The sequence below is a fragment of the Martes martes genome (assembly GCF_963455335.1).
Source record: "Martes martes genome assembly, chromosome: 17".
Classification (NCBI taxonomy): Eukaryota; Metazoa; Chordata; class Mammalia; order Carnivora; family Mustelidae; genus Martes; species Martes martes.
The window spans coordinates 3,896,286-3,918,079 of NC_137905.1; the positions used below are offsets into that span (position 1 = coordinate 3,896,286).

The 21,794-nt window shown below is 61.6% G+C and overlaps 1 protein-coding gene and 1 long non-coding RNA gene across 4 annotated transcripts in view; one reads left to right on the forward strand and one right to left on the reverse strand.

The window, feature by feature from the left end:
- The window catches only part of GSE1 (Gse1 coiled-coil protein), a 389,696-nt gene that overhangs the window by 228,669 nt on the left and 139,233 nt on the right, over positions 1 to 21,794 (reverse strand). For all 3 annotated transcript variants that reach the window (XM_080827597.1, XM_080827596.1, XM_080827595.1), the window contains exon 2: positions 20,013 to 20,193. In XM_080827597.1, the coding sequence (XP_080683723.1) occupies positions 20,013 to 20,193 (181 nt within the window). The remainder of the gene's footprint in view (positions 1 to 20,012; positions 20,194 to 21,794) is intronic.
- LOC308358888 lies at positions 10,339 to 12,638 on the forward strand. The gene is made up of 4 exons (XR_013968351.1): positions 10,339 to 10,593; positions 10,681 to 10,898; positions 11,718 to 12,038; positions 12,385 to 12,638. It is a non-coding gene; the product is annotated as an uncharacterized lncRNA (long non-coding RNA).

A 21,794-nucleotide genomic window follows, 5' to 3' on the forward strand; every position in this document is an offset into this window, starting at 1 on the left:
CTCTGAAGGGCTCCAGGATGGATTACCGGCTGCCTCGAGAGAGCGGGGAGGCAAAATCACACGCAGGTGAAAAATGAACTTCATCAGACTCCCTGGGTCTCATTACCATCCATCAGCAGGCAGCCCGACCCTGCGGTGGGGGCGGCCACTTGCCAGGCGTGGGGGCTGCAGAAACCGCCCTCGCGCCCCCTTCCGCTGCCAGAGCCCCATGTAAGCTCTAGCTCTCAGCTTTGCCTCCTGCCCCCACCCCGGAACCCCCGAAAAGGACCCCATGGCCAGGGCTGGGGACAGCAGGCAGGCATCTCCCACTGGGCCCCGACTGTGTGTCCCTGAGTCCCTGTCCGAGCGCTGGGGCCGTGGACTCTGACAGTGGGGAACATGCCACGAGCCACGGTTGCTGTGTGTCCCGCCCCGCTCCCCGCCTCCTGTACGCACAAGCAGCTACTGGCCAAAAGTCCCCGCCCGAAACCCCTGCCCTGCCGGGTCCAGTGTGGGCCACAGGGCCTCCTGGCTGAGAAGGGGCTTGTCTCCCATTTGGCGGAGGCCCCCAGGGCTCGGAGCAGGGGACAGGGAACCAGAGAGGCCTCAACGAGAAAAAGCAGCTCTGGAGACAGCTGTCCATGTCCGGCGGGGCTGGGGACAGGTGCCCGGCAGGCGACCCGAGCTGAACAGACACTTGGAGCCATCAGGAGGACAGCAGGCCTGCTCCGAAGGCAGATCTCCCCGCCTCCCCAGGTCACTTGCCAAAGAGCCCCCCAGGCACAGAAAAATAAAACAGGGACAGGCCTGTTCTATGCCCCTCCCCGGTCCTACCCCTGCAGGACCCGTTTCAAGTCACTCTCCTCCTCCCTCTTGGGTCCTCTCGGGAGGCCCCGGGCTTCGCTAGCCAGAGCTCATCAAGGACCCTAAGATGAAGCCTGTTATGCATCCAGAACCTTCCACCCACGTGCCTGGCTGGCTGTGAGCTCTTGGCCCTTCTGTGGGCTGAGTCAGGGGCTGCACAGGTCCCAGCTTGTACAAGAAGCAAAAGGGAAACCCAGGGATGAGGGACAGGCACCTGAAATCTCCTCCCGTGGTAACGTTCGAGACGGCTGTCCCATGTCTACTCCACGCAGGCTCATTGCTTCACCCACAGGAGCTCACGCGATCTTCCTGGCCGGGCTGCAGGGCGGGTGCTACAGTGTCGGTTCTGTTTCGCAGGTGCGGACAGGAAAGTTCAGAGAGGTCGAGCGAGTGGTCTGAGGTCCCCCAGCGAGTGAACAGCAAGGCTGGGAGGGAAACCGGCGCCCCCGGGTCTCAGCTGCATTACGGGGCCGGAGAGAGTTTCTCCAGGCTAAGCCCGGCCCTTCCGAGATCAAGGCCATCCTGGCCCCGCCAGCACATCCTCACGAGGGGGCTGGGGGGCGTTCAGCCAGCGAGAGGCATATTCCTTTCTTCTCAGAGGAGGTCTCTGGGGCTCTGGGCTCGGGGGGCCTGGGCTGAGCAGCCCTCACTGGGCCACCCCTCTCTGAGCCTGCCCCCCAACCCCACCCAGAGGGGAGGCAGCGGAGACTGTCTAGGGAGGGTGAAGCTGCTTTGGAAAAGGCTCCCGGACCCAGAGGGACTGTCGGTGTCAAACGGATTCTAACGGGAAAACCCGTTAGACTCTGAGCCCAAGTTGGGGGTGGCTGCCAAAGCCCACAGGGAATGGCCAAGGACGGACGAGAGCAACCTCCAGGCCAAGGACACGTCCTGCGGCCCAGAGACCGACGGCCCAATCTGGCCCCAGGCTCTGCAGGGAAGAGGCACACAGGGTCTTCCCATCCCCAGCGGGACAACTTTCTGCTCTGGGCGGTGGGTTGTGGGGGGGTCCCTTTAATGGAAGACACTTAGTCCAGCCAAACCCTCGAAACCCTGCTGCTGTCTCCTCCTGGCTTCTGCTCCCCTCCCCAAGCAGACAGACACCCACGAAGCATGAATAGCCCATTGTGGGCAGCTTCTGAGCAAACCCACAGTCACCCAGGCTAGCCTCAGAGAGGACTGTGTGTGTCAGAGAGCGATGCCCGTGAGTGTGTGTGCATGTGCGTGCGTGCACGTGAGCCTGTGCGCGTGCCTGAATGTGAGGTCGACTGGGTGCACGTCTGTGAGTGTGCATGTGGGCGTGTGCTTGTGCACGGAGGGCTGTGTGTGCGCGGGCGTGTGTGCGTGTGTAAGGGAGGACGTGCACTCGGGCAGGGAGCCCTGGGCGCCCACACCAGGCCCACAGTAAGGCACCTAGTGACGGCCCCCGGCTGGATGGGGGAAGGAGGGCTTGCCTGGAGGATGTCTGGTCTTATCCAGAGGGATTCCGACCTGCTCTGCACCCGTGCTTGCAAACAGGACACACCCCCAGGACCCCCAATGTCCTTCCTGCTCACCCTGAGCCAGTGGTCAAGGCCCACGGGATCTGAATGTCCGGAAGCCTGCGGGGTCACTGTGCGTCCTCTCAAACACAAGGGCACACAGCCGAGGCCTCACGGCCGAATGGCCTCATGTGGGGAGTAAACCCTGCCCCACCGGGTCCAGGACTGCAAGGGCCTGGCTTCTGTCCCACTCCTGCCAGGGCTTCTGGGTAAAGGAAGGGCCCGGGATGCAGATAAGGCTGGACTCAGGGTGACCGGGGAGAGAGCAACAGGCGGGCAGATAAGCCAAGGGAGCTGCCTGGGCCCCCTAGCCCCATGGCAGTGTGTGGCTAGGAGATAACCACATTCTGGGGGGCCCCCAGCCGGAGCCGAGGCTGCGTGATTGATGCCCAGGGGATGAGTCGCCCACCCACCCAGTGGAAAGCAGGGGCTCTGCGGAAGTCCAGGAGCCCAGGAGAGTGGAGCTGGTGGACAGCCCATGCCGCTGTCATCTCCTCCTGGGCCTCGGAGGACACTTCTGGGCACCCCAGCTGGCCCTGCACAGGGCATGGTCCCCAGGCCAGCGAGGTGCCCGGAGAGGGACCCATCCCCAGCATGTTCTGAGGAGACGTGTCTCTCTACACACAGAAACGCTGGCCTCAGGTTTACCCAACAGCCTCTAGAAGGGTAGTTGGCACAAGCGGGTCCCCCTGGGGCTGTGTTCTGGGTCCTGAGAACTGGGTCACCACGCCGAGCCGCTGGCCTCCATTCCGCATCAGTGGCAGCTGCCACGGGGTGGCTGCCTCGTTCATATACTGAGTGTCTAACCACCGAGCCTCAGTTTTCTCACCTGTAAAATGGGGCTAACAGTATCTACCGCTCAGGGATGTCGTGACTATTGAACTGGCTTCCAGGTGTCCCTCTATATGTGCTTTTGAAATAAAATGAAGCTAATGACGTGAACTAGCAGGTTCTCCTCTCGGGAAATAGCCCAGAGCACGGAAAACGGGTGTCAGAAGGCAAACTTGCACGCGGATATTCACAGTAGCCAGAAGGTAGACATGGCCCAAACGCCCCTTAGTGGCAGAATGAACACAGTATGTGGGCAGTCCGTGTATGGAATATTATCTGGCCATGAAAAAGGATGGCGTACTGGTCATGTTACCCATGGATGAACCTGGAAAACATGCGAGGGGAAGGAGGCCCATCACAGATCATGCACCAGAGATGCCATTTCCATGAAAGGTCTAGAAAGCACAAAGCCACAGAGACAGAAAGCAGGTTAGTGGTTGCTGGGGCTGCGGTGGGGGGGGATGCCAGCTGGTGGGGAAGGGGGCTTCCTCCTGGGGGGAGGAAGATGTCCTTGCACTGGACAGAGGCGGGAGGCACGACACTGTGCTTATTCTAGAAGCTACTGAATCCTTTACTGTAACATGTTCCTTTTGTGTTATGTAAATTGTATTTCAGTACAAAAAGTTTAAATGAACATGAACTGCAAAGACTTTAACGACAACTGGCGGGTTCCCAGGCCCCCTGGAAACTTCCACGTCCCCAACAAAGCGCGAAGAACAAAGAGAAGGGGTCTTCCCCACCTGGGCCGAACGGCGCAGCCCGGCTGGAGGAACCGGGGAGGGCTGGTTCAGAGCTGGGTGACGGATCAGGGCCGATGACACACACCCCTTCAAGAGTATTAATTGGATCTAATCAGATTTGGGGCCACACCAAATGGAGTCCATTTGTTAACTGGGTTTATGTCAGGATTTCAAATCGCTACCACGTAACACAGAGCAAAGACCTAGTGTCCAAGATATGGCACTTAACCAGGTCATGACGGAGGCCCACAGAGATGGCCAGTCGCCCCCAGAGTGGAGGGGCTGGACGTGGGGGCACCTGGGCGGTGGGGGAGGGACATCCCTCACCTCGCCTCCTCCCAACCTCTATCTTGCTTATGACTCTGACCCTCCCTAAGCTTCAGTCTCCTCATCTGCAAAACAGTGGGGTTGATCCAGAGGCAAAAGTGGGAGATGGGAGGTGGGGTTCCAGCTTCTCCAAAATTTGCATGAAGTCCTAGGGCACTACCCCCTCCCCATCCACAGAATGGTCTCCCTCTGCCTCTAAGACTCCACCAACCACCTCTGCATCTTGGAATCTTTCAAGTCACAGCTCTGTCCCTCTTTCTCCAGGAAGCCCTCCCAGACTGCCACAGCTATATGCCTTTAACCTTTAACCTTTGGAGTGCCCAGTTGGACATTAAGATCCCTGAGGACAAGATCCCCAACCTCTGACCTCCTGCCGTCATTGAGAGTTATGGTGACCATCTATGTTAGAATTTACTGATCAGTCCTTATAATCCACCGGAACGTTCTGGAAATGATAATGCTTTGACTTCCCAAGGCCAAATGCCTGACGTCCTGTCTTTGGACTTGAGAAAAGAGCCCCTTCCCCCAGCACATCTGGCATGGTCCTAGCACCCAGTAGGTGCAGACTGGGCAGAAAGGCCAATGGGCCAGCCCCTCTCTGTGGCCATGCCCTGGGCCCTGCCAAGGAGGAGATGGGCTGCCGTCCCCCGGGAAATCCGCTCGACCACATGTGTTCCCAAGATGGCTGGGGCGCAGGTAAGCAGCTGCTAAACCCCTTTCCTGGCGACAGGGATGTCTGCAGAAGGCCTGAGACAGGGCTGAGCAGCCGCCACAGAGCCTGTGTCTTCCCGTGCACCAGCAGGAACATTCTAGCACACGCTGCACTCGGGCCCAGAGAGCGAGACAGGGAACCTTCCCCCCACTACCCCGCAGGTGTTTATGAATCCAGGACTTACCCCATGCCGAGTCTGCGCTAACCCCCCGCTTGCCAGGACCTCCACGCGTCAGAGAGAAAGAGCCAGAAGCTCTGCCCAGGACACGTGGAGTGAGAAGCAATGGGCACTTTCGACCCACTGTCTCTGCGCAAGGTGCTTCCCATTGCTCTCATCTAATCTGCCCTATGACCTAGTCTATTACCTGTACGTGTCAGTTGAGAAAACTAAGGCACAGAGAGGTTAGGCACTTTGCCCAAGGTCACACAGCCGGGAGAGGTTTCAGCAGGTGTCTCTCTCCCTCGGTTCTGTTCGGCCAGCAGACCATATGTGAGCCCTAGAGTGAAGATTTTATGTGTTGGCAAGGAGTGCCAGGGGGCAAACGAGGGAACGGAGTGGGGGGCAGGGAGGCCCGGTATCTACAACATTCTGACGCTACATGGATGCCGGTGGAGAACGGGGTGCATGGGATGCTCCAAGAGATGGTCATGGCTTCCTGCAACCCCCCCACCCCAAGCCCACCATGTGTGGCCAGCTGTGGGTGCCTGTCACACAGGATCGCTGACACATGCCACCCCCACCAACATTTCAGGCTTACAACCAAAGGCGACCAGAACTTCAGAACCAAAAATCAGAATGTGGTTGGTGGAGAAGATGGGGAGGAGAACCTGGGCCACTGTACACTGCAAATCACGCCCCGAGATTGTATAGTGCACAACCTGCCCAACAGTGGGAGCAGTCCAGAAACCCAGCAGGGCCCATGTTCCCGGGATGGGGGCTGTGTAGGGGGATTTGCAGATCCCTTGCAGATTGCCTTGGACATGTCTTTCCCCAGGACAGTGGAGCAGCTCTCCCACAAAAGACCCCCTCTTTGCTCTCCTATGTGCCCCTTCACGGTGCCCTCCTCCCTTGCCCAGCCCCTGTCCTGCACCCAGTGGGACTCCCACTCACACTTTGTGTTGTGGGGGCACCTGTGGCTTGGCAGGGCCTGGTGCTGAGGGGCGAAGGTGCAGACATCCGCCGCCCGTCCCCCACTTCTGGGCTCACATCCAGCTGCTGGCTCCCGCGGTGACAGCCCGCCTCCCACAGCTCTGAGAACAGAGCCAGGCTGTGTTCACGTGTCCCCGCTGGGACCACACGGCAGGCGGGCGGGCAGGGAGGGGGGAGAGGGGGGAGTAAAGCCACCAGCCCACACTGCCAGGCCACAGGCTCTGTCTGTGCCCAAACCTGCCATTAGGGAGACTCGAGGCGGCCAGACCAGCCCACCCAGTCACCAAACTCAGCCCAGACCGGCCCCTGGGGGCCCAGGGCGGTGACCAAAGGGGAGGGTGACAGCAGCAGCACTCACGATGGCCCAGGGTTACCGGGGCCTATTCTGTGCCAAGAACCATGCCCCTGGCGGCCCTCCCAACACCAGGGAGGATGGAGATCCTGGGTTATTCCCATTTGATGGATAGGAGGACTGAGGCTCAGACAGGGCACACAGGTCTGCCTGCGTGGTCTGGTTCCTGAGACCGTGCTGGGAGCCGTGGGGGAGGTTATAGGTTTGTGGCTCTATCCCTGGGCAGGGGCTGGAGCAGCCCTTGGAGAGTCTGAGGGCTCAGGGAGCAGTGGCTCGGGCCCCAGGAGCGGGAAGGGAGGCTGCCCCAGAGTGTGGAGCTTGGTTCCTGGTGGAAAGTCCTGCTTCGGCATTGCTGGGCTGGTCTTGGGCCCTGTACAGGCCTGGGGCAGAGCTCCCACCTCATGAGACGATTCCCTGATGTACAAAACACAGCTGAATGGCTTAATTGAGACCTGGCATGCAGTTGGCACTTAATACATGGTCCTCCCTTCCTGTACCTCGCTGGGTGAGGGAGAGCGAGGGGCAGGGCCAGGATGCTGGTGATGGGGAAGGGCAGCCAGAGCCGGTCCTCAGACGCATCTTCTGGCAGTTTCGGAGCAGCTGCTCTGTTCCAGGTAAGGGAGCTGCGTCTCCCGCTTGGTGGTTGCCTCCCACCCCAGGCCCATGGGGGTCCCGTGGGGTCCTGCCTGGCCCAGCCGGGGTCCTGGGATTCCCACACTTCTGGACAAGGATGGCAGTGGTGCTGACAGTTCACACGGCCCAGAGAGGTTAGGCAGCCTGTTCAGGGGCACAGAGCTCTAGGCAGGAGTGTCAGGATTCGAACCCTGGCCAGCTGGGTCCAGAGCCCTCCTCTTCATACCACGTCTGGGGAGCGAGGGGTTCCTGGGATGGTCTCTTGGCCCCTGTAAGGGAGGGCATGGTGCCCCCATCACCGAGGTGAAGGGGTGGAGAGGCTGGCCCTGTCTGTGTGTCCGTCCCTGCCCTACAGAGGCCAGAGGCCGTCTTCTCGCAGTAGGTGGCAGCGGGCTGCTCAGCAGGAGGGGGTCTGTGGTCCAAAAGCCTCGGGGGCCCTCCCCTACACAGCCCCCACCAAACCAGCAGGTCAGACGTGTCACGTCCGTGTCCCTCACACCCTCCGGGGACGGCAGGTGTGGCTGGCCGCCAAAGCCACCGTCTGCTCACTCATTCCCTCGGCCCGAAGCCAAAGGGGACACCTGGCCCTCTGGGCCCGTTCACACGCGCGTACACGCACTCAGAACCGCCCCCCCCAACTCGGAGTCACACGCGCACACCAGCTGGAACAATGAGCTGCCGGCCCGCACACCCACTTGACTCGTCTGTCCTGATGGGACCTGGAGGCAGGGGAGGGAGGCCTGGGGAGCAGCCGGGCCCACAGCTGATGGAGGAGGTGACAGAAAGTCCGGCCCAGCCTTGGAACTGCGTGACCACGGGGGCCGCGGGGACAAAAGCACAGTCACACTACCCTAGGCTGGGAGGGAGGAGAGAGGACGCATCCATTCCTCAGTTAAGCACCCACGTACCCATCCTCGAATGGTTTGCTGAGCACCGACTGTGTGCAGACCCCCTTCTAGGTGTCAGTAAGCACATCAGACACCAGCTTGGTGCTGGAGTGATGGAGGACGACACAGGACCTGGTGACTGACCCTTTGCCATGTGCATTGCCTTGCTGAGTCCTCCCTGTGACCCTGTCAGTGGCTGCTGCCAGCACCCCTACATTGCAGATCAAGAAACGGAGACTCCACTAGAAAACAGAAGACCCAAGAGCCTGTGCTTTTCCTTCTTTCCTTTCCCTCATTCCCCTTCCCATGTCCCTCCATTTTGCCTGAAACAACAAAGAGAAAGAACCAGAAAAGGCAACACCCACACTTATGATACCTGCTGGGCCACTGTCTGGTTTGTCCGAAACAGCCCTGGTTCTCACCTAACACCCCATCTAATAAATGAGAGCACCTCCTGTGCTCTCAGCGCGCCCTGGTTTAGACCTAGATAAAGCCAATTAAGTTCCCTTCCCACTCTGGCACTGAGGGAAAGATATAATCAGAGAGAAAAAGGGATGATCCCAGGACAGCACAATCATGGAAGGCTTCCTGGAAGAGGTGGGCTTGAGCCGTGCCTGAAGGTAGGGAGACACCACCTACCAAGGTCCTCCACCTAGGATCCAGGACCCAGGCCGGTGCTCAGCTTTATAGCTCTGTTTGAGGACCATGTGCTCTGGGGAGGCCCCAGAAAGCACAGAGCGTGAGGAAGGGGCCACACTGGGGCCGATCAGCCCCCCACAGCCCCTGGCTGCCTTCCCAGCACCCAGTTGTGTCATGACGGTACTGCCCAGTGCCCCTGGAGTGGGCGAGGTGTCCCACCGCCCGTCCCCACGGGGGCCTCGTTCTGGCATCTGCCTGTCCCGGAAGGTCTTAACCCGAGCTCAGCCTGGCAGGGGACCTGCCCCTGGAAAGCCACAGCTCACTGTTTCTCCGGCCAAGACCCTGAAGCGATTCTGGAGAACCTTGAGGACTCGGGTTGGACTTCCTGTAATCGAGGAGACACCTCGTCCTGCACAGTGGCTCGGGACGTAAGCTTTGTGCCACACACCTTGGATCCCCGGCGAGCCCCTCCACAGACAGGTCCGTGACCACCGGCCAATCGCCTGACGGCACCCCCACCCCGTCTTCTCATCTGGAACATGTGGGAAGAACAGTGCGTAGCTCACAGTGTTGTGAGCATCTGCGAGCTAACAGCCACAAATGTGGCCAACGGCCTTGGCACACAGTAGGCGTTAGCTGCACTCCAGCCGCTATGGTCCTCCTTGTTGCACCAGGGAGGTGCACAGAGAAGGGTCCTAGAATCTGAGACACGGAAGGAAGGCTGTCCTGTCTGGTCTTGGCCCTTCTGTGATGGTCCAACCAGTTTGGTGGACTCTGCTTGAATACTCTCGTGCTCAGGGAGCTCACTACCTCACGGCTGGCCAGCCAGTCCACAGATAGGCAGCGGACTGCGCTCCCCTTGTCTGTGTGTTCCTTCTTCATCAGATTAAATCCCAGCCGCCGAGTGCAGGGTCAGGACCAGAGTCCGTGCCTCCCACTCCCCAGCTGGGCACCCTGCATGTGGTTTCTGCTGCCCCCAAAGCTGGCTGTGGGGGGGTAAGGTGAGGCGGGAAGCCCTTGTGTCCCATCTGGAGTGGGAGCGGGAGCCCCTGGGCCAGCCACACCTGCTGCTCCCAGGTTCTCCTTGAAGACCGAGCCCCAGTCATGTGTCCTCAGCCTTCCTGACCTGCCGGAGCTCCCGGACCTGCCTGGCTCGCGTCCGACCCTTCCTGCCCTTCCCCTCTCACTTCTTACAGAGCAGGTCGTTTGGGTTCTAGACTCCGCCCTGTCCTGGGCAGCTGGGCAGCTCCCCACCCCGGCAGGGGTGCTCCCTCCTGGGGCCACTATGCTGGCCACTGGGGACATCACATCTCTCCCCTGGGGCCACTCTCAAGCTCCACACATGCTCCGAGGTGCCCCTGCAGCAGGGACACGCGCCCCTCCCCAAGTCACAGGCCAGCACTCTACCGCCCCCCCACGTCTGTCTTTGGAAGTCTGGCCAGCGTCCCAGGACCCATCCCCCCGCCCCCCACCATGGCCCCGCAGGGGACCATCCTGGGGACTCACCCGGCAGGAGCACTTTCCACTTAGGGCTCTTCTGGTCCATGAGAACAGACAGTCCCAGCCCTGGCCCGCCCACCCCGGCCTGGCCTGGTGGGCTCGGAGCAGCTCCCTTGGGCCTGGGGGAGGGTTGACGGGGGCGGAGCAGCAGGGCCGGGAGGAGCAGAGCTGGGCTCTCCCAACTCTGCAGTTGGGTTCCAGGAGCAGACTCCTGAGAAGACAGCGGAGAGAGGCAGGGGCTGGCCAGCAGGCCGAGGCACAACCGCGCTGGCGGCAGGCCCTCCTCCTGCCCTCCCGGCCTCCAGCCCGCCCTGGCGCACACCCCCGCGGGCTGCGCGGGGAGCGCTGGAGGGCGGCGGGCGGCAGGCGCTGCGGTGGCCACTTCCTGCCTTCCCTGCAAAGCCGGCTCCCTACTTCCCCCGCCAGACCCAGTGGGCCGAGGTATTTACTGCTGTCCTGGGGAGCAGAGAGGACCCCGGGTCCCGCAGGGGCACCACACCCACCCAATCCCCCCTTCTCTGTTCACAGGGTCACTGGGCAGCCTGTTCCGAGCACCCGCTCTGCATCAAGTCCCCGCCGTGGGCTTGTACATGCTCCAGGCCGAAGGAACCGTCCACCTGGCCGCCTTCCCAGAGGTCAGGAGCACCAAGGGCGGACGTCAGGGAGGCATGGGCCAAGGGCGGCTCGGCTCTGGCACAGGGAAAGGGTGCGGGCCCGTTGCCCTAGACTGGGGACTCGAGGCCATGGCGGGTGCCCCGCTGGAAGGCTATGATGGGGAAGGGGGGGGCCCAGCCCTGGTGGGGAGGCAGGGGTCCTGAGGCTCTGGGGGAATTCCAGGGCGGGGGGGGGTGCGGGAGGGCAGGAAGCCATCCCGCTGCGGGGCTGTGGTCTCTGCCACCTGGGTCAGAAGCTCCCCTGGGAGACGGAGAAGGTCTCATAAGGGGGAAGGAAACCTGCTGTCACTGGGATCTTCGCTCTTGGGGTCTCCTCCCCGGAGGGTCTCCTCTCTGCCCTACAAAGGTCGACAGGCCCTGTTCTGTGTTCCCTCCTCCCCTGCACCCCTCCTGGACGTACTACACTTTCTCAGCCATTCTGCCCCTTGTGAGAACCCGTCTCGGCCTGTGTGGGGACAGGACAGTTGGGCACTTGCTGGGGGTGGAGACCTTGGCTTGTAGGGGGCAGGCGGAGGGATGCCCGCCCGAAGGTGGGCCCACAGGCTGGGTGAGGGGCTGGGAGGCCACGGGAGAGGCAGAGCCTTGTCTAAGGCTCTGGGGTGAAGCCCTGTCCGTACCTGGGATGGGCAGCAGGGGTGGGGGCAGGGGCTGGGGGCGGTCCAGGGCTGTGACTCAAGCCCCATTTCTAGTGCTATGTTGCGCCACCTCCTGGGAAAACACCAAACTGCACCGAGACTGTCCTAGGGTGGGCAAGAATCCAGCCCCTTCCGGGATATCCCGGCTCCGTCTCCCGCCAGGGTGGTGTGGGGACCCCCAAGGGCTTGGCAACTTGGGTCACCTCCACAGCAACAGTCCCGAGACAAAGATCCTGTCATCTTCCTCGTGTTTCAGAGGTGGAGACTGACCCAGGATGACCCAGACTGCACCTGCTAGGGGTGAACTGGGCTATCTCAGGCTCCCCTCGGAACTCGGCCACGAAGCCTGAGGGGCTGGCCCTGGCAAAGCGCACGCAGGGTGCCCAGTTTCGCGTCAGCACTCAGGAAAGTCCTGTACGCCCCTGGGGTTCTCACCGGCCTGCTCATGCTTTAGTGGAGAGCTCAGACCCCATGCCCCTCCGGCTGCACATGGCGAGCTCGGCGCGGCCACGGTGGCCAGCACAGCGGGGCAGATGACAGTCCCCCAAAGATGGATGTCTTTTCATCCCTGGAGCCTGTGAGTATGTCATGTCACCTGGTAAAAGGGATTCGGCACACGTGATTAAGCTCAGAGCCTCGAGATACAGAGATGACCCTGGATGATACAGGGGCCCGACGTGATCACAAGGGCCTTCGTAAGAGAGAGGCAGGGCTGCGTGGTCGCCAGCGTGAGCCAGAAGGGAGAGGCTGGAGAAATGGGGTGAGGAGCCGTGAGCCACGAGCCTCGGGAGCCTTCGAAATTGGCAAAGCAAGGAACTGGATTCTCCCCTGGAGCCTCCGGGAGGAGCCGGCCCGGCGGCCGCCTCTGATTTCTGGGCTGTGAGGTCATAGGGCTGTGCTGAGTTCACGGTGATTTCTTCCAGCAGTTGCCGGAAAGGGGTACAACCGGGAAGAAAGCTGTGCCGACTCCCAGCTCCTACATACAGCAGTCGCTCGATAAATGCTCTCCTTGGGTCACCTGGGTGGCTCAGTCATTAAGCACCTGCCTTCAGCTCAGGTCATGATCCCAGGGTCCTGGGATCGAGCCCAGCCTCAGGCTCCCTGTGGCAGGAAGCCTGCTTCTCCCTCTCCCACTCCCCCTGCTTGTGTCCCCTCTCTTGCTGGGTCTCTCTCTGTCAAACAAACAAACAGACAAAAAAGCTCTCCTCTATGTGTTTGATTCAGGGAGCTCACAGCCCCTCCTCAGAGTCATCCAAGTTCAAGTGAGAGAAAGAACCAATCATTCACAGGTGACCTTCAAGTGTCCTTGACTCCAGTATGTCAGACCCCTGGAGAAGCAAGCAGCAAGCGGTCCCTAGAATTTTATAGTTTGGAGCAACACCCTCGGAGGGAAGACAAGTTCCAGAATGGAGTACGAACCTGCCTTGAATGTCAGCCCCAGGCCCAGGAAGCCTGAGGAGATCTCTGCCCCCTGTGCCTGGAAGAATCTTTTTCTCCTTACCGTCCCGTCTGGCCCCCAGCGCCAGCCGACTGAAAAGCTTGTATTTGCTCCACAGTTGTTCATGGGCTACCTGTTACGTGCACTGTGTCAGGTTCAGAGAGAGAGAGAGGGCAGTGAGATATAGTGCCAGCCTTCACGAGGAGGGCAAGTGAGCCGAGCACAGGTCGCCCCAGGGCCTCTGCACTGCTCTTCCCATAGCCTGGAGCTCTCTGTCCAATACTACCTCCTCAACAAGGCCTCCTGTGACCACCCTGCCTAAAGTCATGGCTCTCACCCCTCTGTGTCCCCCTACCCTACCTCTCTTCATGGCACTTCTCACCACCTGATATCATGCATTTTGCCTAACACGTCTTTGGCACGCAATAGTGGGTGCTCAATAAATATTTATGAAAAAATGCACACACATAAATGACGGTGTCGACGCGCAAACAGGCCGTTGTGGCAAAGATGCAAGCGAAGGTCTGCCGGGAGGGTGCCCGGCCTCCGAACGGCTTCTGCTCTCAGTCCCCTCACAGGTGCAAGTCGGTGTGGGGCACAGCGGGGTCTGGAAACGCGGCTCTTGGAGCTAACTGAACCCACGTGGCACCACACGGGGGCAGCTGAGGTCCCTGAGCCCCAGCTTATCGGCTTGAACCGGGGAAGGCAGGGCAGTGGGTGAGCAGAGGCTGGGGCAGGAGGGGGACAGGCAGACACAGGGACAGGCAGCCTCACGGGGGCATCAGTGTCCGGCTCCAGCTCCCGCTCCCTAGGGCCCCACCTGAGCCCCAGTCACCTCTTCACCTCCACCCGAAAGCCCGATCCTGGAAAGAAACGGGGGCTCAGGCACTCAGACCCTCTTGGCAGCAGCTCTGCGGGCGAGGCGCGTCTCGGAGCTCGTGCCCTCACGGACTGCATTTCAGCCAACACTCGATGTACTGTTTTATGAAACTGAACGTGTGAAATTCTCTCCTCCTAATTTCATGAAACCGGTATCAGTCAGACACCGAGAGTCACACGCCAGCCAAGGGGCCAGCTGAGAGCGAGTGGACCCTGGGCCAGCCAAAGGACAGAGAGAAGGGTGTTCAGGCCCGCGGGGGTGAGCGAGTCCCAGCTAAACGTCGGAGAGGCTCCTGGGGCGACAAGGACCCACAAGCAAAGGGCTTCTCCAGGCTGCCTGGCTTTCTAACCCTCCTGCCCCGACCTGCAGGCCCCGTGCTCCCCAGCATGACCCGAGCTCCCAAGATGAACGCACAGCTTGTTGCAGAGAAAAGAGGCTTTGGATCCTGGCGAGGCTGCAGCCACACGCAGGAAGGGAGAGCAGGTGGAGAGTGGGGAGGCACCCGGGAGGCCAGACGGAGCCTTTGCCCACAGAGCCAGGGAGAGGGGGCACGCAGGGATGGAGAGGCCGAGGCTGCCCCCCCACCCCACGCGCCCTCCGAGCAGCTGGCAGCTGGGGTAGGCGTCCTCCGAGTTTCTCTGTCAAAGCACTCAGCACCAGCACCCGCTCCAAGTGAGGCCTGCCAAGCGCTTCTTGGGGTCAGAGCCAAGGACACAAGTGGAGGCCCAAGGCCAGGAGCCCATTTGCCCAACAAAAGAGACAAAAGCCTTTATGGGGCCCTGCCTTCAGGTGGCCACCGGTGCGCTCTCTCGGCCCAGGCCAGGGCCCGGCATCTGTGGTTCTGAGAGCCCAGCCCGGCGCTGAGCCCCGGCCGGGGAGCCCTCTTGGATCCTCACAGACTGTGCGGGAACTGGGCTGCGGGACTGTGTGCTCACACCAAGCCGGGAAGAGCCAAGGCAGAACCGGTATGTGGGGAAAGGGAGTCCAGGACAATGAAGGGGCCGCAGGATGGGCGCCCACGAACATTCACCTCCGGGGCGAGTCCACGTTGCCTCATTCCCCTGGACGCCCTCCTCCAGGATCTCAGCCCCGGGCCTGAGGGGTTCGGCTCCCGGGAGCCTGCCCGATTCGCCCCTGGCTTCCTTCTTTTGTGTCCTTGGCTTGACCCCTGAAGGGCGCCTTTCCTCTGGGAAGTGGTGGCGGAGGGGGAGCCCCAGCACCTGCTTGCAAATCTACCCCGTGTCTGGAGGAGCCGAGGGGTGCACGCATTTTCCTGCTCTTGGCACAACAACTCTGAGCAGAACGGCCCTGGAAATGTGCTGTACCAGGCGGTTTCTCGGCGGCAGACGTGGAGGTGCAGATGTGTCTGCGGTCGAGCAGCCGGGGGCACTGGGGAGAGGACAGGAGCAGGGAGCGGAGGAGGCAAGAGCCGTGCCAGGTAAAGCCTCGGCCCCGCAGGAGCCCTGGAGGGTAAGTTCCATCCTTTGCTGGAAGCCAAGGGGCTGGGCTTCACGTTCCCGCACTGGCCAGGTCATGAGAGCTGCCCGCCCTTCCCCTACAGTACACGGGGACCGGGGGAGGGTGTCCAGGTGGAGCGCCCCAGGCTCAGACCCAGTTCTCAGAGCTCACGGAGCACTGGGCGAACTGGCCGCCGGGACATGTGGTTGAGGCAGAGACGGCCAGCCAACCTCCACCCCTGCAGCGGCCAGCCCCTCCTACACTGGACTGCCCGGCCTGTATCTGGTGGGGCGTGAACTGGCTCCAGCCAGTGGAAGGGACATGGGCCTCAAGGCCAAGGTGGGTGGGTATCCAGGGGCTCTCCTGTGTTCTCTACCCGTGTCTGCTGGTGATGCAATCAGGGCACTCTGGAAGCCAAGAGACGGCAGAGCCACAGGCTAAGGGGACCCTGGGACGCTCTGTCACCCAACAGGAACCATGATGGCCTCAGGATTATCTGTCACAGCACCTGTCAGGCCACAATTGATTTTAGAAGTGACTTTAGGATGGGCAGACCGAGGGTCCTGAAAGATGTCTGTGTCCTACTTCCTGGAAGCTGTGACGGCCCACACCGCCCTTCCCATGGCAAAGGGGACCGCCGACCGGGCACAGAGAGCGTCCCGGGTGATCCAGGGGCACTCATGCAATCACAGAGTTCATACTCGTGGAAGGAGGAGGCAGAGGAGGCACTGGAGAAGCAGGGCAGAGCAGCAGCGTCGCGGGCTCTGTGGACGGGGCCACCGGCCAGGGACTACGAGCAGCGTCCAGAAGCCGGGGAAGGGCGGGACACGGAGCAGCCCTGCCCGCCCCACTGCGTTCAGCCCACCGAGGCCACGCTGGACTCCCGGACCCCAGAGCCGTAGGACAGTAACTGTGGGAGGTTTGAAGCTACCAAGTCGGTGGTCACCTGTCACCTGCAGCAGCAGGAACTCGAGAGGACAGGCCTCTTCCGAGATGAGCCCCTGCCACGGGGGTGGACAAGAGCAGTGAAGGGGGCACCTTCTGGGCTGGGCCAGGCCAGCGGGGTGCAGATGGGCAGCCTCCCCCACCCTCCGCCACTAGCCCAGTTCCTCCTCTCTGCTGCCCCACGAGCTGTGGTCACTCCAAAGCCTGGAGCCAGGAGAGTGGTGGCTTTCTGGGTGGGAGGACAGCAGCAGCTCTGGGGAGCACCCAACAGGGGTGGTCGACCCCAGCACCCCAACATGACCGCTGAGAAAGGGAGGGGCCCCAGGAGCACCGCTGTGACTGCAGAGTCGACTTTGGCCTGGTCTCCTGCGACCCCACTGCAACCCCATTAGAGAATCTGTGACGACCACTGTGTCTCTCTTTTATTAAAATATTTTATTGATTTATTCGAAAGGAAGAGAGAGTGCGAGTGAGCGAGCGCAGGGGGAGGGGCAGAGGGGGAAGCAGACTCCCCACTGAGCAGGAAGCCCAACACAGGGCTGAATCCCAGGAGCCCAGGATCATGACCTGAGCTTCACCAACTGAACCACCTGGGCGCCCCTCCACTACCTCTCTTAGTGGAGACATTATTTGCTACTTCCACAGCTCAGAAAGGACATCTAGGGCCCATGGGGCACAACGTGGGGCTACCCCTTTGCTGTGCAGTATGGCAACCCTGATGATCACACAAGAAGCACATTCACAGCGACCACAAGGCGAATGGCACACCCTGGAGTTGTGCAGTGTGCAACGTGCACAACCTTGCACAGCAACCGCGAGTAGCTCCTTGATGTCCACCCCACTGACATCATGCTACGGGAAGACTTCTTTTTTTACCACACCTACTCGCCATGGAGCAGCTAAGCTTTGGGAAGATTCTGAACCTTGCCAAGTCTCCATGTCTGGGGAGTGCTGTGCTGATTTGGAAACTTGGACCTGGGTCTTGGACAGCAAGCCACACCCTTGCTTATCACCAGATGGTGCTGCTTCTCTCCCAAGGAGGCCGTGGCTGCACAAAGATAATTGTTCTGGAATGCTTGTTTCCATCCATTTGTGATGAGTTGGGAGTGTCCTCCTGCTGGATTTTACACCACGTGTGAGTACGCCCATGAGAAAGGGATCTTGCTTTGATTAACGGTTTAAGAATATCAGACAGAGCTGAGCCTGGGGGCTTGTCACCCTACAAGAGGAGGCTGACCGACGGCCAGGTTTGGGTTGCACCCTTCTCTCCCTCAACCAGAGACTTCTGGTCAGTCTAAGGTCTGGGCTTGCCTAAGCCCCGGCTGTCCCTACAGCCCCAGAGCCATGCTCCCTACAATTAGCACGTGATCACATCCTAGGCGGGCACTCTGAACCATGCAACAACCACCTCTGGGAGAGAACACAGCAGGGTGGCCCCCCGTGTCCCCGAGAACACCCCGTCCAGCCACCTGGCCTGGCACGAGGGCTCCTGCTGGGACAGCTTCCTCCCCCTAGCAAATACTGCTGTGTCTACATGCAGGATGTTTGCAGGGCATTGAGGGACAGAAATGGACTGTGCTGGGTAGTTACCCTGCAAGGCAACAGATGCTGACAGCCCCCTGGGCCTTCTGAGAGAGGCCTCTGCCCCAGCGAGCACTGGGGAGGGAGCCACCACTGCAGAGGGTGGGGAGAGTCAGTGGAGAAATGGGGGATTAGTGTTCTGGAGAGAGGAAGTGGCAGGACTGGGGGTGTGTGGGAGGGGCAGTGTGTGCACATGGATACGGGTCCCGTATATGTGTGCCTGTGAGTGTGTGTAAATATACGTGTAAGAGAGCGTGAGCACCTCTGTGCATGGTGCCTTTGCTGGCTCTGTGTGTGCGCCGTGTGGCCCGGCTCTCGTAGCTTGCCTCCCATGCTGCCCGCCCGATGAGAGGTGGCAGGTGTGTAATAAACCATTAGTCACTGTCACGTTTCTGAGCAGCATCAGTGGCCTCCCGGGGAGGAGCCTGACTCCAGGATGGCTCTCCAGGCAGGTCTCCGGCTGGGAAGCCGCCCACCCCCCTCCAGGCAGGGCTACAGCCTGACGGGAGCAGCTGGCAGACGTGGGTCTTGGGCCCCTGCCCTGCCCCGGGCAGCCCCAGTGCTGGGGGGCTGGGCCTTGTGGGTGCCAGTCGGGGGTGGGGAGGCGACGGTCCCCTAGGGTCAGATCTGCAGGCTACTACCCAGCACGGAGGCATGGTTGGGATGGCGGGCAGAAGAGCATCCTCGAGGACGCTCCGCCAGGTGCCTGGGAATCACAAGTCATAACGGCGCTGACTCCAGTCCCCACCTGCGAGCGGTCAGGGCCAGCCCTGCACTGGACCCCCTTCCGTCCCAGTTACACGGGTTCCCATGCCTACCCTGTAAGCCAGGCCCTCTCAGCCTTCGCGCCCGTTTCTCAGATGAGGAGGGAGAGGCACGGCGTGGAAGAAGGCCCACGTCCGGGGCTCCGAGTGTGCTGGGGGGCGGGGGACGGCTCCCCGAACAGCATCCCCGCCCACCACCTGCACGCCCACCTGCCAGGGTCTGGGAACCCCTCAGAGGGCTGCATGGCCCCGGGGCCCCCCAGAAAGCTGGATGAGTCCCTTGCCGAGAACACTTCACGGATGCCCCAGAGGGCAGCCCAGGCCCTGAGGGTGGGGCAGGCCAGCTTCCCTCACCCCTCCCATCCGCCCCCCACAACCCCATCGGCCAGCCTGGCTCCTCCCTGGCCACATAGGCTCACAAGCAGCACTTTCCGTGGGGCTCACAACCGGCGCTGGCGCGGGTCTCAGGACTCAGTCCCCTCCGGGCAGCGACACGCGGGGCACCTACAGGGACCCCCTCGGAGGGGGCTTGAGGACAGAAATATGGCCTACGGGGCTGCTCTGGGACCCTCCCCAGATAAGAACGCAGGTACCCACGCACACTGACATCCGGCCAAATGGCCTGCCAGGGACCCACTCACAGCCCCCAGCCCCGGTCCCACAGGCCCCACCGTGAAAGCCTCAGGACGTCACCCAGGCAGGGACAGCCCCTCTGTCATCGGGGAAAGTGCCACGATGGGCGGACAGGGCCTCTGAGGCTGGTGCGGCGGCAGCGAAAGGCACACAGTGGGCTTCGGCGGCCGCGTCTTCCTCCAGCCACACGCCCGGGCTCCCTCTGGCCGAGCGGAGGCTGGCCCCGGAGAGCGCTGCGGGCCAGGCCCCGGCGCATTCACCACGCAGAAGCCCAGGAACGGTGCCCGCGGCACGGGCGGAGACGGGCTGCACACGGCACAGCGCGGGGCGTCAGGACGGCGACCACACAGACGGACCCGGGGTGGCGGGGAGGGCCGCCGGCCGAGACGCAGCTCAGACCCCCAGGAAAAGGAGACAATCACGGTTCGGGCAAACACAGGTGTGCCGGAGAGAGCCGCGTGTGAGCGGGCGGGTTCCGGGGTGGGGGGACGCGGGAGCAGGTAGAGGGCCCGTCGCAGCGGGTTCTGGAGGTCCCTTACACCTGCTTTAAAGCGAACGCGGGAACACGACGGAATTACAGCTCACAGACGCAACACGCGGAGGCCGTCTGCGAGTCGGGGACGACGGGGCGCCGGGAAGCAGGGGTTCCAGTGAAACCACACTGACTTCATCCCTATGGAGTGTAAGAGCCAAACTCAAGGAAGGGAGACGCGGCCTCCAGGCTCTCCCCGAGAATGTGCTGACCATGGGGTGGAGGTCGGCGTCCGAACTCAGTGCTGGGAGCCCCCCTCCCTGCTGGGGATGGCACGAGCCACACCAGCACCCAGAGACAGCAGAGCGCGCGAGTCTAACCTGTGCCGGGCAGGTCCGCTCCGGTCCCGGCCACACTGCTCTGCTGACACCGGGTGGGTCCCGGCTCCTGGGCCGTCCGGGGGCCTCTGGGCGCGCTCTCTGCTGGGGCGCCTGGCCGGGGCTCAGGCTCCCTGGTGGGGACGTGGACGGCTGTCGATGCTTCGAGAGATGCAGACGTGACCTGGAAGGACAAGAGGGGACAGGGTGAGTCTTGGCCATACTTGCCCGAGCCGCTGGGCGCCACGCCTCCCCCACGATGGCCTGGCTTTGCCATCAGGGACTCAGCTGAGCTGGCTTGGGCAGCACAGGGCTGGTCCCCAGGAACCCCAGGGTGAGTGTCTTCTTTGCCCGGTGACCCCTGCCCGAGGACACCAGGCTGGCCTCTGGGCCATGGGGCTCCACGTGCCGGCCCCGTTGCTTCCCAAGCCCCTCAGCCCTGCACGGAAGTTGGCATAACTACCTGCTGGTTATCATGACTCCGATGATTAGCCCAGAGAATCTTTAATTCATGCTACCTGGTGGTCTCCCCATCCCCCCAACCCCAGCCCCTTGTTCACAGTTCTTTCACTGTGGTGAAACACACCTGACACACAATTTACCATCCTGACCCTTTTTAAGTGTACAACTGGTGGCATGAAGTACGTTCACAATGAGCAACCATCGCCTCAACCCATTTCCAGAACTTTCTCCAGACGCCCTGACACTCACCGTCCTACTTCCTATCTCTATGACTCGGACTGTCCTGGAGGCCTCACCCTCTTCCCACATCTGGGCAAACTGAGGCTCAGAGAGGCGCCGGACGAACCTGAGGTCGCAGAGCTGCTCGACTCCTGGGCTGAGTGCCCCCACCCGTCAAAGGGCTTCGGGTCCTGGGCTCGCACCTCCAACCTCAGAGGCCCTGCCCTGTCAGCGGGGGAGGCTGTGGGCCAGTCCCACCGACCGGCGACCCCCCACCTCCTGCCGACGAGCTCCAGGGCCGTCGGAAAGCAGCTTCATGTTGATCCAGTTGTTTTAGGGATTAGTGCCATAAAACCAAAGTGCCCTAAGAGAGATGGATGGCCCAGAATTCCCCGGGTGAGCAGGGGCTCCGGCAGCCCTCCCTGCGAGAGGCAGATACGTTTACCGTTTGTTTCCGGGAATGCTTTAATTTATGGGATCCATATGGTGACACTGCCCAGACCACAGCCCCCGCAAATCCCACAGGCGTGCTGGCGGTTTAGACTGGAGCCAGGAGGAGGCGGCACCTCAGCCCGGCACACTTTATTCCCTCGCTCGCCGGCCCAGGGGCCAGGGGCCCGTCGGTGTGGCAGGGACCCAGGAGCCCCATGTGTATCTCGTCTTGTCGGGCTCGAGCTGCCCTTGCAATCTCATCCTGGGAAACTCTGCCAGGCGCAGGCTGCTGTGTCCACCATCGGTCGCGGGACGGCTTGTCCAGCCAGCCCGGGAACGCTCTGAGGGGCGTTCTTGTAACCCCCCTGGGGTGGGCTATGGGTGGGGGAGTGGAGGAGGGCAGTGGAGGGAGAGCCTGGCTCTGACCCCTGCCCACAGGCTGGTGGAAGGGAGACAGGGGAGAGCCCCCTTCCTGCTTCTCCTCCTGGAGCTGGGGCACCCAGGTCCTGCTGGGGGAAGGTGGTGGGGGCCCACCTCTGGGAGGTAGGGATGGCTTCCAGGATGGGGAGCGGTGGGCAGTAGGACCCCACTTACGACGTGCCATGCTTGACCCTCTCACCCACCATGTCACGCACCAGAACACAGAGGCAAGAGGAGATAAAGTGGCCTGAG